Source organism: Oryctolagus cuniculus, chromosome 20 (genome assembly GCF_964237555.1).
Source record: "Oryctolagus cuniculus chromosome 20, mOryCun1.1, whole genome shotgun sequence".
Classification (NCBI taxonomy): domain Eukaryota; kingdom Metazoa; phylum Chordata; class Mammalia; order Lagomorpha; family Leporidae; genus Oryctolagus; species Oryctolagus cuniculus.
The window spans coordinates 16,214,632-16,233,507 of record NC_091451.1 but is presented as its reverse complement, the minus strand read 5'-3'; the positions used below and the strand labels follow the sequence as shown (position 1 = coordinate 16,233,507).

At 41.0% G+C, this 18,876-nt stretch overlaps 1 protein-coding gene and 1 long non-coding RNA gene across 8 annotated transcripts in view; one reads left to right on the top strand and one right to left on the bottom strand.

The window, feature by feature from the left end:
- LOC103345158 (LINE-1 retrotransposable element ORF2 protein) overlaps window positions 1-18,876 on the bottom strand; it is a 211,702-nt gene that overhangs the window by 167,475 nt on the left and 25,351 nt on the right. The gene's annotated exons all lie outside the window — the stretch shown is intronic.
- LOC100345032 (disintegrin and metalloproteinase domain-containing protein 20) lies at window positions 6,586-9,097 on the top strand. Its single transcript, XM_002721674.5, has one exon. The coding sequence runs from the start codon at window positions 6,716-6,718 to the stop codon at window positions 8,957-8,959; it is 2,244 nt and encodes a 747-aa protein (XP_002721720.1). The 5' UTR covers window positions 6,586-6,715; the 3' UTR covers window positions 8,960-9,097.

The window sequence follows — 18,876 nt, the reverse complement described above, 5'->3', positions numbered from 1 at the left end:
TCCCATATGAGCACTGTTTCGGTCCTACCTGCTCCACTTCAAATCCAGCTCCCTGTATTGCCTGGGAAGGCAGTGGAATATTGCTCAAGTACTTGGGCCCCTGCACCCACTTGAGAGATCCAGAATAAGTTCCTGGCTCCTGGCTTCATATTACCCCAGCTCCAGCCTTTGTGGACAGTTTGGGAGTGAATCAGTAGCGGATGGAGGACCTATCTCTGTCTCTCCCTCTCACTGTCTGTAACTCTGATTCTCAAATAAATAAATAAATCTTTGACAAAAAATTAACCTAATTATTTCTTCCAACCTTACCTTTCTCATTTTATTCTCATCATCACAGTTAAATATTACCACTTTCCATTCATATACAGTAATAAATTTATTGCTGGCCATGACAGTTTTTCCAAATAACCCAATTCTTTTCATGTGTTCCTATTTCTTTATAAGTCATAACACACTGTATGTGTTCCTATTTTCTGGTAAGTCATAACACACTTCTTTTTTTTTTATTTGACAGATAGAGTTATAGACAGTGAGAGAGAGAGACAGAGAGAAAAGTCTTCCCTCCGTTGGCTCACTCGCCAAATGGCCGCCATGGCTGGCGCTGCACCGATCTGAAGTCAGGATCCAGGTGCCTCTTCCTGTTCTCCCATGCAGGTGCAGGGGCCCAAGCACTTGGGCCATCCTCCACTGCCCTCCTGGGCCAAAGCAGAGAGCTGTACTGGAAGAGGAGCAACCAGGACTAGAACCCAGCGACCATATGGGATGCCGGAACCATAGGCAGAGGATTAACCAACTGAGCCAGGGCGCTGGCCCCCAGAAAACACTTCTAATATATGAATTAATCAATTTCTTTATTCCAATCAGTTGTATTCATCCTTTTTTATAAAATTCTCTTTTATCTTATACAGTAATTTCATCATGGCCAATTCATTTAAGGCTGACATCAACTTTTACTTATAACCTTTTGAGTATTTCTGCCTACACCACCTTTAAAAAAAATCTCTCAGTGTTGCATACATTGCATCTAAACACTAATATATCCTTGCTTGTTTTCTGATTACTGTGAGTATTGAAGGTAAGATCCAAAAGAGGAAAAAACAATGGGTGACAAGATGGCCTAATTAGGTGCCCCCACTTTTATCTCTCTTGCACAGCCAAGAATCAAAATAACAAGTCAATAACTGTATCTCAGCGGGGAATATGCAGGAAGCCCTCAGGAGTTAGAGATGTGGGATCACAACAGAATAAAATTTAGGGGCAAACAGTAAGAGGGAGGGGACAGCAGACTTTATCTCCAGGGACAGTGAACATCAGCAATCTTAGTTACAGGAGCGATCCACAATCATCACAAGCATGGATTCCAACAGGGGAAGATACCTGGATATGCTGAGTAGCATTGCATTAGAGAAGGAACTTAGCATGCATGTGACACATACCCCAGAACAAAGGCTACAGATTGTGCATCTTGAAAAAGGAGTCACTGTGGGATATCATACTACCATAAGGGACAGACACCCCTAACAATTTCCCATCCCTGGCTCCTCACCAACACTCTACCATTCAATAAAGTGCTTCATTGATTCTCTGAAAACATGGTCATATTATATGTTAATCAAACTTAAAAATAAACTTAAAAATAACATCAGAAAAATAAGTTAAACTAAAAAATACAAGGATTTTTTTGGTGAAAATCATAAATAGATGAGGAGGAAAAAAGGAGGGCTTTTCAAGGAGAATATTAATTTAACACTCTGAAAAGAGAACATACAGAAATCTGTATTGAACTGTGCTGGTTCTATTTAAGATATAACATTTGCCCTAATGTTTAATTTCTCATTTGAAACTTGGAATATTGCCAACAATGTTAATGTGGACTACTGAAATACTAAAGACTTTTCAACAGTAAAAATAAATAAATAAAAGGAGAAAAGACACTAAGTTTAACTTGGTATTTTCTTATAACCAGTTGAATATATTTATATAAAATTCTACTTTGTAATTACTTCTGAAAGTGTTGAGAGCATAGTGCTGAAATAAGATAGTGGTGTGTTGGGACTGGTGCTGTGGCATAGCAGGTAAAGCTGTGGTGCCAGCATCCCAAATGGGAGCCTGTTCAAGTCCCAGCTGCTGCACTTCTGATCCAGCACCCTGCCAGTGTGAATGGGAAAGCAGCAGAATATGGCTGAAGTACTTGGGCCCCTACATCAGTGGGAGACCGGGAAGAAGCCCCTGGCTCCTGGCTTTGGACTGGCCCAGCTCTGGCACTGTGGCCATTTCGGGAGTGAACCAGAGCATGGAATCTCTCTCTCCCTCTCTCTCTCTCTCTCTTTCTCTCTCTCTCTCTTTCTCTGTGTGTGTGTGTCTGTGTGTCTGAATTTCAAATAAATTTTTGAAAATTGCAATGACTGAATTTCTGTTTTTTTAAAAGGTAGTGATGTGGTTTTCTGCACAGTTTTAAAAATAAGATGAAGGGGCTGGCGCCATGGCGCAGTAGGTTAATCCTCTACCTGTGGTTCCGGCATCCCATATGGGCACCGGTTCTAGTCCTAGCTGCTCCACTTCTGATCCACCTCTCTGCTGTGGCTTGGGAAATCAGTGGAGGAAGGCCCAAGTCCTTGAGCCCCTGCACCCACGTGGGAGACCCAGAATAAGCTCCTGGCTCCTGGTTTTGTATTGGCCCAGCTCCGGGCATTGCAGCCATTTAGGGAATGAACCAGCAGATGGAAGATCTTTCTCTCTGTCTCTCACTCTCACGGTCTGTAACTCTACCTCTCAAATAAATAAATAAAATAATTTTTTAAAAAAGAATATAAAGTCAGACCTTCTATAAAAAAATGAAAGAAAGCCCTTTGAAATATGCAAAGTTACAACAAAAGGTTGATAGAAAAAATGGAATTAAGAGGTAAGTTTATTTTACTGCAAATATTTTGAAATTTATATGTAGATTTTTTCACAGTATGCATTTCCATGAAATTTTGGGTGACATCACAAATGCACAGACTTTTTAAAAATTTTATTTAAGGTATACAAGTTTCATGTATTTGATATATACAGATTTAGGAACATAATGATACTTCCCACCATACACCCCCTCCTGCCCACACTCCAAACCTTCCTCCTCCTCTCCTATTCCCACCATTAATTTCTACAAAGATATATTTTCAGTTTACTTTATACTCATAAGGTTAACCCTGCACTAAGTAAAGAAATCAACAAAGTATGAAAAAAAATCACTGCTCCTTAATAGTATAGACAAGAGCTATAAACAATCATTGATTGAAAATTGCCCATTTCATTCCAATACATTACATTTTAGGTACTTGATCAATTAACCCAGATCAGGGAAAATATATGGCATTTGTTTCTGGGACTGGCTTATTTCACTAAGTATAGTGGTTTCCAGTTGTATCAATTTTGTTGCAAAATACAGAATTTCATTTTTTTACAGCTGGTAATACTCCATAATGTATATATATGGTAATTTCTTTATCCAGTCATAAATTGATGGACATCTGGGTTGATTCCATATCTTAGCTATTGTGAGTTGAACTGGTATAAATAAGGAGGTACAGATAACTGGCTCATATGTTGATTTCTTTTTGTTTGGGTAAATTCCCTTGATGGGATGACTGGGTCATATGCTAGGTTTATATTGAGATTTCTGAGGTATGTCCATACTGTCTTCCACAGTGACTGCACAGTTTACATTCCCACCAACAATGGATTAGGGTACCTTTTTCCCCACATCCTCACCAGCATTTGCCGTTTGTTGATTTCTGTATGACAGTCATTCTGAGGTGAGGTGAAACCCCATTATGGTTTTGTTTTGCAATTCCCTCATGGCTAGTGATCCTAAGCATTTTTTCAAGTGTCTGTTGGCTATTTGAATTTCCTCTCTTGAAAAATGCCTGTTCTAGTCCTTATTGACTTGATGTCATCCCATTTTTTAAGTGTTGGCTTTGATTACCTGTGCTTCTGGGGTATTTTCCAAGAAGTCTTTCCCTATGTCAATGTCTTACAGAGTTTTCCCAAAGTTCTCTAGTAATTTGATGGTATCAGGTTGTAGATTTAGGTCTTTGACTCATTATGAATGAATTATTATGTAAGGTGTAAGGTGGGCATCTTGCTTCATACTTCCGCAAGTAGAAATCCAGTTTTCCCAGTACCATTTGCTTAGAGACTGTCCTTACTCCAGGGATTGATTTTTAGTCCTTTGTCAAAGATACGTTGGCTGTAGATGTGTGGATTATTTCTGGAGTTTCTATTCAACTCGACTGGTCTATATGTCTGTTTTGTGCCAGTACCATGCTGTGTTGATTATAACTGCCCTGTAGTATGTCTTGAAATCCAGTATTGTGAAGCCTTCAGCTTTGTTTTTGTTATATGAGATTGCTTTAGATATTTGGAATCTGTTGTGTTTCCATATGAATATTAACAGTTTCCTCTAGATCTGAGAAGAATGTTCTTGGTATTTTGATTGGGATTGCACTGAATCTGTAAATGCTTTTGATAGTAGGGACATTTTGATGATATTGATTCTCTCAACCCATAAATATGGAGATTTTCCATTTTTTGCATGTCTTTTCTATTGCTATCTTTAATGGTTTTTTAATTTCCTTCACAGAGGTCTTTGATTAAACCTTGGTTAAATTTATTCCAAGGTATTTACATTTTTTGTAGCTACTGTCAATGGCATTGATCTTAGAAGGTCTTTTGTGTATACAAAAGCTATTGATTCTTGTATTTTTTATATCCTAGCCCTTTACCAAACTCTGTTATCAGTTCCAATGACATAAACATTGATTACAAATATAACAGGTGGTTCTGTCAACCAAAAAAATCTGCAAAAAAAGAAGGATTAGTATTATGTGCTAGATTTGAGTCTAATATGTCTCAATTTTCTTATTTTAAGTGATGTAAGAGAGATTTTTTAAGTTGAAGAATTTATCAATTATATGGTTAAAAAAAGAAAAACATCCTATTTCATTTCTTTTCATATAAACATTTAATTTATTTCATAGATACAATTCAAAGATTATGATATTTTCCTTGGTCCCTTCCTCTCTTCTTCTCTCCCTGTCTTTCTATTTTTCTTTCAATATTTGAGATAACATATATTTAATTTACAATATACTCAAAGGCTTACTGTTACTGATCTACTAAATAAAGAGTTCAACAAGTAAAAAGTAAAAATCCAAACTTCAGCAGGCACACAGCCAAGGGATATAAACGAAAACCTAATGAAAAGATTTCAATTTCACTCACATACAGCAAATTTTAAAATAATCAAAGATCTTTAAAACTACAATAGTATATACTTGTTACTCATCTATATTACAAAAATTTAAAGCATAATTAGAGAAAATTGCATTTGCAGCAATACTGATACACACTGATATTTCTGCTTTTTGTTTGCATATTTTTGCTTTATTTCTTTTCAATTTATCTCCCACTTATAAGTGAGAGCATGTGGTATGTATGTATGTGTGTGTGTGTGTATATATATATATATATATATATATACTTACATATTTATTTGTTTATCCACCAAATACGTACTGATTTTTTCTCCAGTTTGTGGAATAAACTTAGAAATAACGCTAGTGCCAGCGCTGTGGCATAGCGAGTAAAGCCACCGTCTACAGTGTGGCAATCCCGTATGGCCGCTGGTTCATGTTCTGGTTGCTCCACTTCCAATCCAGATCTCTGCTATGTCCTGGGAAAGCAGTACAAGATGGCCCAAGTTCTTGGGCCCCTGAACCCACGTTGGAGACCCGGAGGAGGCTCCTGGCTTCAGATTGGTGTAGCTCTGGTCGTTGTGGCCAATTGGGGAGTGAACCAGCAGATGGAAGACCTCTCTCTCTCTCTCTCTCTGCCTCTCCTTTCCTGTGTAACTCTTTCAAAATAAATAATTATTTTTCCTTGCTCTCTTGTCTCGCTCTTCTCCTCTCTCTCTCTCTCTCTCTCTCTCTCTCTCTCTCTCTCTCCTTCTCTCTGTTACACTCTACTTCTCCCTTTTTCCTTCTTTGCCCCTTCGCTGGGTTTTCCCCAATAAACCCTTTACCTTAAAAAAATAAATAAATAATTAAATCTTTAAAAAAAGACAATGCTAAGAATAATAATCAACTATATGACATGGCTAAATTCCTACAACTGGATTGCTAAATCATAGAAAAACAGATTTAACTTGAAGGAAATTATTGTCAAACATCCTAAATTTTGACATTCATGATATCTATACACTCATTCTATCAAAATCCCTCACCTCCACCCAATTTATATAGGCAATAAAAAACACCCCAAACTCCCAAAAACAGCTTTAATTCTCATCACTAGTCCTTTTAATCAAAATTTAACCCTTCCTTAAAAATTTTTTAATAAAAAAACCAATAACTGTCCAAAAATTACACAAACACAGTTGTTCTTTTTCTACTTATGATGTCTGATTAGAACTTCCAAGATTCAGCCCATGTTGCCCCCACACTTTGTCTCTTCCATGGGACCTCTGCCATAAGGGTCCCCAGCTCACGGAGGACAGAATCTTCTGAGTGTCACACAATTGTTGTGTAATAGACCAACATTTCCCCTTCACCTCTCACCTGTAGCCACCCGCTGATCTCCTAATCACTGCCCTGGTGGGAAAGCTGATGTTCAAGGGATGGTCTTCCCTGCTCCCACTTGACTGCATTTGCATTGGCCACTGGCTCCCTTCTTCATGGGGCCTGCCTGCACCCAGGCACAACTAACAGGAGCTCTCTGGCTGCAAGTGCTCTGGACACTCCTCTTCCCTGCCAGCTGCTCCCATGCCCCACCAGGATGGCGCTTCACTTCTTCTGAAATTGTCATCCCAAGGAAGGTGCCCCACAGGACGGGAAGACTTCAGGCACCAGCCCAGCTATCCTACAGCATGCGCTTCCGTGGCCGAAGACACGTGCTCCACATGAAGCTCAAGAAGAGCTTGGTGCCAAGAAATTTTCCTGTTATTACCGACGATGACCAGGGCGCTATGCAGGAAGACTACCCATTTGTCCCCCGAGACTGTTACTACTACAGCTACCTGGAAGGGGTTCCTGGGTCCATGGCCACAATGGACACCTGCAACGGAGGTCTGCGTGGCATGCTGCAAGTGGATGACTTCACTTACGAAATCAAACCACTGGAGGCTTCTTTGAAATTTGAGCATGTGATTTCCCTACTTGTTTCAGAGGAAAGAGAAGAAGAGGCCAAGCACTGTAAAATTGGAGGGAAAGACACGTATCAAGCCTCGGAAGAGGAAAATCATGCTGAAACTCCAAGAGCAGGTCCTGTTTATATGTGGCAGGTACATTATAAAGTCTTGAGGCTACACTACACAGTTTCTTCCTCTTTAAGGAATATGAACAAAAATGAGACCCAGATAATAGAGAATGTGTTCATTATGAACAATATCCTGCATTCCATTTATCGGCCAGCATCCCTAAATGCTGCCATACGTGTTTTGTGCATATGGAGTATAGATAAGGCAAGTATAACAGACAGACCTCATCCAGAACGTGCTGTAACTGATTTTGGTTTGTGGAAATTCTACAGCTTGTATAAAGATATCCCACATTCTACTTCTGTGCTTTATACAGGACACTTAATTGCGGGACATAATTATTTTGCCAGTCCTGGAGGAATATGCAATCCTAACTGGGGTGCATTATTTGTATATGTATCACAGTACCATTTATTTTTGGCTGCGAGTATTACTGCACATGCATTGGGTCATAACCTGAATATAGGTCATGATGCTGCAGGTTGCCAATGTTTCCGAAGAAGCACTTGTGTCATGGCTCCTGTGCCTGGTCTTCAGGATATGCTAAGCAATTGCTCTTATAACATGGTGTTTCAAAAGATTTTTTTCTGGGATCCTTGCTTGAGTAGTCCAAATGTTCCATATAATAATTTTCCTTACATAGCTCCTCGTTGTGGAGACAAGATAAGAAATCAGCAGGAGGAATGTGACTGTGGCTCCTTTAAAGAATGTACTGAAAATAAGTGTTGTGAGACTACTTGTACCCTCAGCCTCGGCAGTGTTTGTGACCATACTACTTGCTGCAACGAGAAGTGCAAATTATCTGCCCCTGGAGTGATTTGCAGAGATATTCGTGGGATTTGTGATCTGCCAGAGTATTGTGATGGGAAAACAGAAAACTGCCCAAAAGACTTTTACATCCAGGATGGAACCCCATGTTCACCAGTAGCTGTTTGTGTAAGAGGAAACTGCAGTGACCGTGATATGCAATGCCAAGCCCTTTTTGGATATGAAGTAGGTGATGGCCCAAAAGCATGTTATGATCAATTGAATATTATTGGTGATCGATTTGGAAACTGTGGGATTAGGCAGCAACGACCTGGAAGAGTACCTTTTAAATGTGAACAAGATGATGTTTTATGTGGAATGCTGCACTGTGGAAAGGTCAAGGAAATACCTGGTGGAGGACTGCACACTACATTTAGACGCATATTAGTGCAGGATGTTAAACAAGAAGAATGCTATGGATTCGATACACATCATGGGTTAGACCTGCCAGAAATGGGGCTTGTCGTCGATGGTGCAACATGTGGTCCAGGAAGCTTCTGTTTGAACCAGAATTGTACTTTTCATGCAGACATGAAATTTGACTGTGATGTGAAGACCTGCAATTACAAAGGAGTGTGTAACAGCAACAAAAATTGTCATTGTGTGCGTGGTTGGAAACCACCAAATTGTGAACAAAAAGGACCAGGTGGTAGCGTAGATAGTGGCCCCCCACCTGACAAAGAAGTTGGTATTCAACCTAAAATACTTGTTAATGTCAATATGGAATTACTTTTAATATGTATTCGATTAGCTCTTCTTCTGTTTGCAATTATCGTTGGTGCCCTTACAACAGCAAAACGGTATATAGAGAAGAAAGTATTGAAAGATGAATATGAAAGTGATGAATCTTTGTAAATACTACTGGGAGTTCACACCTTGAGGATATCACATCAAAACTTACTGGGAGCAATGATCAATAAACACTGGTAATTCCAATGTCTTTAAGTGATTCTGAGACTGTAATCTTGAAGTAAAATCACATGCAAATAAAAAGTGAATGCTGTCTGTTAATTTCATTAATATTTGCTACGTGATCATGCTCTTTCAACTCTTGAGTAAGCCAAAAACTCTTAGACTCAGTAAAAAGAGGAAATGTTTTTACTTAAAATTCTTGTTCTAATATTTTTGATGCAGTTGTATTTATGTCTGTTTCATTTAGTACCCACTTGTAACACCATTAACATATTTTTCCAACTATTTATCAACTAGCCTTTTTTGTTTATTTGATTTATTGTTACATGGTAACAATGAACATAAGAAACATTTGCCAGTGACACAGAACAAGATGAAAAATCTTTTTGTCATAGGGAGCTTAAGTTTCAAAAGTTTTCTATCAACTTCTATTATATGGCCATAAATAATTAATATTTAGAATTTGAAAGATCACTGTAAATTATGAAAAGGAATGTACTTCTCCACAGTTATGTTATGCTTAAAAGAAAGGCCCAGAACACTTTATGAACTTAATTCTTTTTGAAACTAGCTTCATTACTCTCATATCTATTTTTGAGTTTTGCTAAACATGCAGTATTCCTACTGTCATGTTTTTCCATTTTTCTTTATGGTTGAATGATAAAATGAAGAGTCATTTATCACTGATATATCATTTCATTATTCCATTTTATTGAAGTCATAGGATCCCACATTTAAAATCTTCGAAATTGGGGCCAGCGCTGTGGCTTAGCATGTAAAGCTGCCACCTGCAGGGCCACCACCACATACTATGCACTGGTTCGATTCCTGCCTGCTCCACTTCCAATCCAGCTCTCTGCTATGGCCTGGGAAAGCTAGGAAGAAGGCCCTTGTCCTTGTGCCCCTGCACCCATGTGGGAGATCAGGAAGAAGCTCCTGGATCCTGGCTTTGGATTAGCTCAGTTCCAGCCATTGTGGCCATCTGGGGCGTGAACCAGCAGATGGAAGATCTCTTTCTCTCTGCCTCTGCCTCTCTGTACAGTGCCTTTCAAAGAAATAAATAAATCTTTAAAAAAATAAAAAATAAAATCACAGGAATTGCCACAAGATTGCCTGTCCATAAATGACAGGATGGAGTGCTCTATGAAAAACACAGAACTTATCTGAAAGAAACAGATGTTTCTAACTTGTATGTAATCATTTAAGTGGTAGGACACAAACAAAAATAAGTGTTATCATTAGCATCAAGACCTTACAGTGGTATTCGTTCAAGTGGTTTCTAATTGGTATCAAGAGATTTCAGACATTCATCATACCATATTTTTTTTGCCAGAGTTAGACAGTGAGAGAGAGACACAGAGAGAGTTACAGACAGTGGAGAAAGACAGAGAAAAAGGTCTTCCTTCCATTGGTTCACTCCCCTAATGACCGCCACGGCCGGCACTGCGCCAATCTGAAGCCAGAGCCAGGTGCTTCCTCCTGGTCTCCCATGTGGGTGCAGGATCCTCCGCTGCCCTCCTGGGCCACAGCAGAGAGCTGGACCGGAAGAGGAGCAACTGGGATTAGTACCCGGCGCCCCAAATGGGACTAGAACCTGGGGTGCCGGTGCCACAGGCAGAGGATTAGCCAAGTGAGCCACGATGCCAGCCCATCATACCATTTTTTTTAAGAATTATCTCATTTATTTGAAAGCCAGAGTTACAGAGAGAGAGAGAGAAAGAAAGAGAGAGGGAGGGAGGGTGGCCTTCCATTTGTTGATTCATGCCAAAATGGCCTCAATGGCCAGGCCAGGGCCAATCCAAACTCAGCAACCAGTAACTTCTTCCATGTCTCCTTGTGGGTGCAAGGGCCCAAGAATTTGCATCTTCCTCTGCTGACTACCCAGGTGCTTTAGGTGAGCTGGATTAGAAGTAGAGCTTTCACTGTGGCTGGTGCTGTGGTGCAGCGCCAAAATCCCATATGGGCATCGGTTCTAGTCCCAGCTGATACTCTTCCAATCCAACTCTGCTATGGCCTGGGAAAGCAATAGAAGATGGCCCAAGTCCTTGGGTCCTGCTCTCACGTGGGAGATCCAGAAGAAGCTCCTGACTCCTGGCTTCGGATCAGCTCAGCTCTGGCCATTGCACTCATTTGGGGAATGAACCAAAAGAAAGGAAGACCTCTCTCTTGCTATGACTCTACCTCACTCTGTAACTCTGTCTTTCAAATAAATAAAATAAATCTTTAAAAAAAATAAGTAGAGTTTTCAGGATTTGAAACTGCACCCATATGCATGCCAGCATACTAGGCGGTGGCCTAACCCGCTATCTTACAGCACTGGTGCTAATCGCACCCTTTTCAACATGACTGAATAAATCCAGTCATCACAGGGCAAGAAACGTCAGAGTGAGCCTTTCAAAGATGGTTTTCCTGTTTCTAGGGGTTCGGCAGATACTGAGCGAGGTGATGCTGCTGATCAAAGGTTTTGAGGGAGCTACAGACATTAATAAGGACAACCATATGGCCAGAAAGAAGATAAGGATCAGGATAGAGGGAGGCTGGAAAAGAGGAGTGGGTTGTAAGGCACAGAAGCAGAGGAGATGGAAGGCAGGTCTTTGGGAGGGAAAACTGTTGAGGTTGTTGACAAGAGGCTTAGTCTGTTCAAAGATTTCTCTGCCCCTCATGTTTGTACCAGCTTAACAAAGCTATCCCTGGGGGTGTCTTCTAATCTGTTACCCTTTCCTTCTAAGAGCCACACAATGCACAAGTCCGACACACTTCATGTAATCAAAGGGCCACTGAGTTCATGACTGTACCTTCTAAAATCATGCCACGTTCAGTGTACATGAAATGAACTGCCAACACTTGGAGAACTATTTTTTAGCTCAGATCTGGGAAGGTTGTTAGGTTGATTAGAAGACTGATTGCTCATAGCTGTTGCAAATACAAGAAGATCCTTACTTGCTTTAGGAAAATTGACTAATTTCTCATCTCACCCAAACATCAATGAAGAACAAGAGGGAAATACTAACTTCACTCTGATGAATCTGACCTAAAAAAATCAAGGGCCACAATATCTATGCAATGACAAAAGTCAGAAACCAGATCAAAAGAAAGAAAGAAAGAGCAGGTCTAAATATCTCATGCAAGGGAAACAGAGTCCTTTAAGGCATACTGACCTTGAATGCAAACCAGGAAGTTTGGGTGTTTGTCCAAAGCTATCTCAAACACTAGCACCCAACTACATAAAACAATGCGTGTGTCTATAACATACATTTTTTAAAACTCACAAAATTTTACTCTACCAAAACTAATCCTGTCTGTACACGATCACCAAATCTGGTTAAAGGTTTGTTAGCTTTATTCAGGGAGTATCAGGGAATACGTGCAGACCAGATGATATCACGAGGGAACCAGGATTAAGGTCACTTCAAGACCAAAAGGATTAGAGTGACTCTCCTTGTTCTTTAAACATGAGGAGCAGTTTTCACCTTAACCAACACTTGAGGAAGAGAGTAATTTCTGTTTTCTTGCCTCTTCCTTGGAGACCCAATAGGGAGAACCAAAAGGAAAATGCTGTGCTATGTCCACTGACTTTGAGTCTGGCTGGGAGGGTTGACAGTGGGATGAGCACCCACACAGGATTCTGTTACCACCATCCTCTCAGCATATCATGGGCTCCAGGGCTCAAACTTCCAACATGGAATGCACACAGGCAGATGGCCCTGGGAATGTCTCTACTCTCTGGACGGGGCAGGCCTGCGGGGCCGAGTGGATACTCAACACTCCCTAATTATGGGGGCCTAGTGTGCTGTGACAGTGAGAATTCTGTGACTGCACAAAAGGGTGCACAGTGTAGCTGGCTATCTGGACAATCACTGTGTCTGGTGCTAGAGGCTCAGAGCTCTCTGACTGACTGCTGTGGCTTCTTGCAGAGGGTTCCTGACTCACACTGAGTTCCACACAGATCATTCATATGGTTTTGTGACAGATCCTTCATATGGTTTTGGATGGGAGTTATACCCACTGTGTGCTAATCATGGTCACTGATAACCTTGGAGTTGTATCCATTTTGATGCAAATGGTGTAACACCATTCTTTTTATAGCTGAATAACATTGTATTTATATATAAATGTATACAGGGGTGGGAGCCAAGATGGCAGAATAGTGAGGGCGCACAGATAGTCCAGGAAAAGATAGCTTAAAAAGTCGAGATACTGTAGTTTCAGGGAAATGTTCAGGGGAAAAAACCGCAGAGGAAACTCTTCCAGAACTAGGGGGATACGGTGGACCTACGTGGAGGGCAAGGGCGCCATGACTCAGGAGCCCAGCAACGGAGACTACGCACCAGCTCTGGAAACGGAGGTGAGGTGAAACCTCAGTAGCTGGAGACATTGGCAGGGAAATGGCAGGAAGAGCCTAGAGGGAATGAGGCTTGAAGCTCCGCTGGGGAAAGTTCACCAGGCTAACTAGAGGAAAGAAAAAATAAACAAATAAATAAAAGGGACCGGCATGGACACGAGTCTCTCTATACACTCACCTTACAAAGGTGAGTAAGATAAAGAGCAGGTGCCATTTTAGACATACATAAAAGTGGCGTCTGCCATCAGCAAGGCAGAAAAATATGACTCTGGTGGGGAGAAATAACAGGAGGTTAGGACCTAGTGAATGTGTGGAGCTAATGAACTGAGACTGTGAAAAACTAAAGGTGTGGGAGAGAACTCACGCGTGAGTACTCTCTGGAGAGTACACAAACTCGGTAAGCTTGGCAACCGGTGAAAGACTGCAGAGATAACAACAGGGGCCAGATTTCATACACTGATTACCTTCAATTCTGCTCAACTGTGTGAAATTCCTTCCCTTCTGAATTAAAGAGAGAGAGAGAGAGAGAGATCACTCCTAACCTGGGTATGTCACCTTTGGTACACCCTTAACCCTGAAGAACCAAACAGAGCTCTCTGGCCACACCCATCACAAGCCTCTAAGGATCCATCAAAAGCAGACAGTCCACTTAATCTAGAGTCAGAGTATAATGAGAAAAACCACTACAGCGAGAAACCAAAGAATATCTCCACAATGCCAAGCAACAAATGCAGAAACCGAGGAAGTAAGAACAAGGAAGATATTATGATGCCCCAAAATGATCAAGACACCCAAATTCAAGATTATGAAGAAGATGAGATAGAAGAAATGCAAGAAACAGATCTCAAAAAATTTATAAGAACATTGAGAAGTTCTCAAAAACAAATTCTTGAACTACAGAAATTCTTAATGGACAAGATAGAAAATCTCTCTCGTGAAAATGAAATCTTAAGGAGGAATCAAAATGAAATGCAGAAACTAGTAGAACAGGAAAGTGTGATAGTGAAGAGAAATCAAATGGAATTGAAGAATTCAAAAGATCAAATGACAAACTCATTAGATAGCCTTAAAAACAGAATGAGTGAAGCAGAAGAGAGAATATCAGACTTATAAGATAGAGCACAGGAAAGTATAGAGTCAAACCAATGAAAAGAAGAAGAAATTAGAAATCTAAAAATATTGTTGGGAATCTACAGGATACTATTAAAAAAAAAACAACAACATTCGGGTTCTAGGAGTTCCTGAAGGCATGGAGAGAGAGAAAGGATTAGAAGGCCTTTTTAGTGAGATACTTGCAGAGAACTTCCCGGGTTTGGAGAAGGATAGAGACATCCTAGTACAGGAAGCTCGTAGAACCCCTAATAAACATGACCAAAAGAGATCCTCACCACGACACGTTGTAATTAAACTCACCACAGGGAAACATAAAGATAAGATTCTAAAATGTGCAAGAGAGAAACGTCAGATTACTCTCAGAGAATTTCCAATTAAACTCATAACAGACTTCTCATCAGAAACCCTAAAGGCTAGGAGGGAATGGTGAGATATAGCCCAGGTACTAAGAGAGAAAAACTGCCAGCCCAGAATATTATATCCTGCAAAGCTCTCATTTGTGAATGAAGTGAAATAAAGACCTTTCATAGCAAACAGAAATTGAAAGAAATTGTCACCAATTATCCAGCCCTGCAAAAGATACTTAAAGATGGGTTACACACAGAAACACAGAAACATGGCCATCAATATGAAAGATGGTAAAGGAAGAAAACCTCACAGTAAAAGATCACAGGAAGTTAAAAGCATATATTAGAAAATATGTTTGGAAAAATGGCAGGTCAAAGTTACCACTTATCATTAGTCACACTGAACGTGAATGGCCTCAACTCTCCAGTTAAAAGACACAGACTGGCTGAATGGATTAAGGAACAAAACCCATCTATTTGCGGCTTACAAGAAACACATTTTTTTTTTTTTGACAGGCAGAGTGGACAGTGAGAGAAAGAGAGGGAGAAAGATCTTCCTTTTGCCGTTGGTTCACCCTCCAATGACCGCCACCGGCACGCTGCAGCTGGTGCACTGCGCTAATCCAATTGCAGGAGCCAGGTGATTATCCTGGTCTCCCATGGGGTTCAGGGCCCAAGCACTTGGGCCATCCTCCACTGCACTCCTGGGCCACAGCAGAGAGCTGGCCTGGAAGAGGGGCAACCGGACAGAACCAAAAAAAAGAAATCTGGTCATCTGCAACAAAATGGAGGAATCTGGAACACATCATGCTGAGTGAAATAAGCCAGTCCCAAAGGGACAAATACCATATGTTCTCCCTGATCGGTGACAACTGACCAAGCACCAAAAAAGGAAACCTGTTGAAGTGAAATGGACACTATGAGAAACAATGACTTGATCAGCCCTTGTCCTGACTGTTGATGTACAAGTTAATACTTTATCCCTTTTAGTATTTTTTTGTTCTACTTAATACTGTTGGTTGAACTCTATAATTAATACACAATTATTCTTAGGTGTTTAAATTTAACTGAAAAGTAATCTCTGTTAAATATAAGAGTGGGAATAACAGAGGGATAAGATGTATTACAATTTGGGAAAAGCTCAAGCTGACTTGCCCCAAATGGTAGAGTTAGAAATGTACCTGGAGATTCCAATTCAATCCCATCAAGGTGGCATGTACCAATGCCATCTCACTAGTCCAAGTGATCAATTTCTGTTCACAATTGATCATAATGGTAGGTCTAAGAGTCAAAGGGATCACATAAAGAAGACTAGTGTCTGCTAATACTAACTGATAGAATTAAAAAGGGAGAGAACGATCCAACATGGGAAGCGAGATACACAGCAGACTCATAGAAGGGCAGATGTCCTAAACAGCACTCTGGCCTCAGAATCAGCCCTTAAGGCATTCGGATCTGGCTGAAGAACCCATGAGAGTATTTTAGGCATGGAAAGCCAAGACACTCTGGCAAAAAAAATAAGACCTAAATGAAAGATCTCTGTGAGTGAGATCCTAGAGGAAAGAACGGGCCATCAAGAAAGGAGGTACCTTTCTCTGAAGGGAGGAGAGAACTTCCACTTTGACTATGGCCTTGTCTAAATAAGATCGCAATTGGTGAACTCAAAAGGCTCATGACAAGAGCGTAGGGAGATTACTGACGCCATAAACAAGAGTGTCAATTGTTAAATCAACAACAGGAGTCACTGTGCACTTACTCCTCATGTAGGATCTCTGTCCTTAATGTGTTGTTCAATGTGAATTAATGCTATAACTAGTACTCAAACAGTATTTTACACTTTGTGTTTCTGTGTGGGTGCAAACTGTTGAAATCTCGACTTCATATATGCTAAATTGATCTCCTGTATATAAAGACAATTGAAAATGAATCTTGATGTGAATGGAATGGGAGAGGGAGTGGGAGATGGGAGGGTTGCGGGTGGGAGGGAAGTTATGGGGGGGGGGAGAAACCATTGTAATCCATAAGCTGTGCTTTGGAAATTTATATTTATTAAATAAAGTGAAAAATATATATATAAATGTATACATATCATGATATCTGTGAGATTACTTCATGTTCTCAAATCACATGGTTTTGTGGCTGCGAGGATGGGAGTTGCACACATTGTGTGCTAATCACGGTCACTGATCACCTTGGAAGAGAGGAGGTGGGATTATGATTACACCCACAGGCATGACCATACTTCTCCTCTGCTACAAGATAGGAGATATGCCATGCCCAACTTGGATGTCACACTGTATTATCACCATACACTGGTGCACCTACCAGAGCTCTCTGGCCATGCCAAGCACCTGTCTCTGGGTATTCAATGAAAGAGCAGACACTCTACTTAGCCACAGAGCTATAGTTCAAAGATAAAATACATTATACGTGGAAAGTAAAAAGTGTTTCCACAAATGCCTAAAAATAATGCAGAATTTCAAGAAACAAGAATAAGGAAGACAACATGCCTCCCCCAAAGGAACAGAACACTTCAAAACTAGAATATAAAGACAAAGAAATTGATTAAATTCCTGTAAAAGAATTTAAATAATGATCACAGGATTACTCAGAAGCAATGAGAAGGAAATTCATGAGTTAAAGAAATTCATGTAGCACATGGGTGAAAGTTTTTCCCATGAGATTGAGATTTCGAAAAGAAATCAGGGGCCGGCGCTGTGCCGTAGTGGCTAAAGCCGCTGCCTGCAGTGCCGGTATCCCGTATGGGCACGGGTTCAATCCCAGGCACTTCACTTCTAATCCAGCTCTCTGCTATGGCCTGGGAAAGCAGTCCTTGGTCCCCTGCATCCATGTGGAGCCAAGAGCTTACTCCAGGTCTCCCACACAGGTGCAGGGGCCAAGGACTTGTGCCATCTTCCACTGCTTTCCCAGGCCATAGCAGAGAGCTGGATCAGAAGTGGAGCAGCTGGGTCTCAAACCGGTGCCCACATGGGATGCCAGCCTTCAGGCCAGGGCGTTAACCTGCTGTGCCACAGCGCCGGCCCCAACATCAAGTCTTAAAAGAAAAAACTGGAGCTGGCACTGTGGGTTAAAGCCCTGGCCTGAAGTGCCGGCATCCCATATGGGTGCTGGTTCTATTTCAGGCTGCTCCTCTTCTGATACAGCTCTCTATATGGCCTGGGATAGCAGTGGAAGATGGTCCAAGTCCTTGGGCCCCTGCACCCAATGGGAGACCCGGAAGAAGCTCCTGGATCCTGGCTTCAGATCAGCATAGCTCTGGCCATTGTAGCTATCTGGGGAGTGAACCAGCGGATGGAAGATCTCTCTCTCTCTGTCTCTACCTCTCTCTGTAACTCTTTCAAATAAAATAAATCTTTTCAAAAATAAATAAAGAAAAGAAAAGAAAAAAACTGCCAACGCAGAATATTGGACCCTGCAAAGCTCTCATTAATGAATGGAGATGAAATAAAGACCTTCCATACCTTCCACACAAACAAAAGTTGAAAGAATTTGTCACCAGTATATATGAAATACATGAAGTTTCTTCACCTTAAAAAGTTAAAGAAAGAAAAGAAAAAGTATAAACAAAACAATCCTATTAAAATCTATAAGATAGACTGAGGAGTTTCTCTGTGCTACGCAGGAACTAACAATGGACATTCAGAAGGACCTCCGATCAACAAAAGCAGCAATGATATATATTTGTTGCGAATGTCATATATAACAAGTGAAATCAATTCTGGGTATCCAATCTGATGCAGAGAAATGTGAGTAGAATAATGTATAAGAAAAGGAGAGGGGCCAGCTTCTGCCATAGAGCACTTGCAGTGCTGGCATCCCATATGGGTACCAGTTCTAGTCCTGGCTGCTCCACTTCCAATCCAACTCTCTGCTATGGCCTGGGAAAGCAGTGGAAGATGGCCCAAGTCCTTGGGCCCCTGCACCCAGATGGGAGACCTGGAGGAAGCTCTTGGCTCCTGGCTTCGTATCAGCACAGCTCCGGCCATTGCGGCCATCTGGGGAGTGAACCAGTGGATGGAAGAACTCACTCACTCTCG

Coding starts and splice junctions, on each gene's coding strand:
- LOC100345032 (XM_002721674.5), top strand. CDS start 6,716: ATGGGGCCTGCCTGCACCCAGGCACAACTAACAGGAGCTCTCTGGCTG.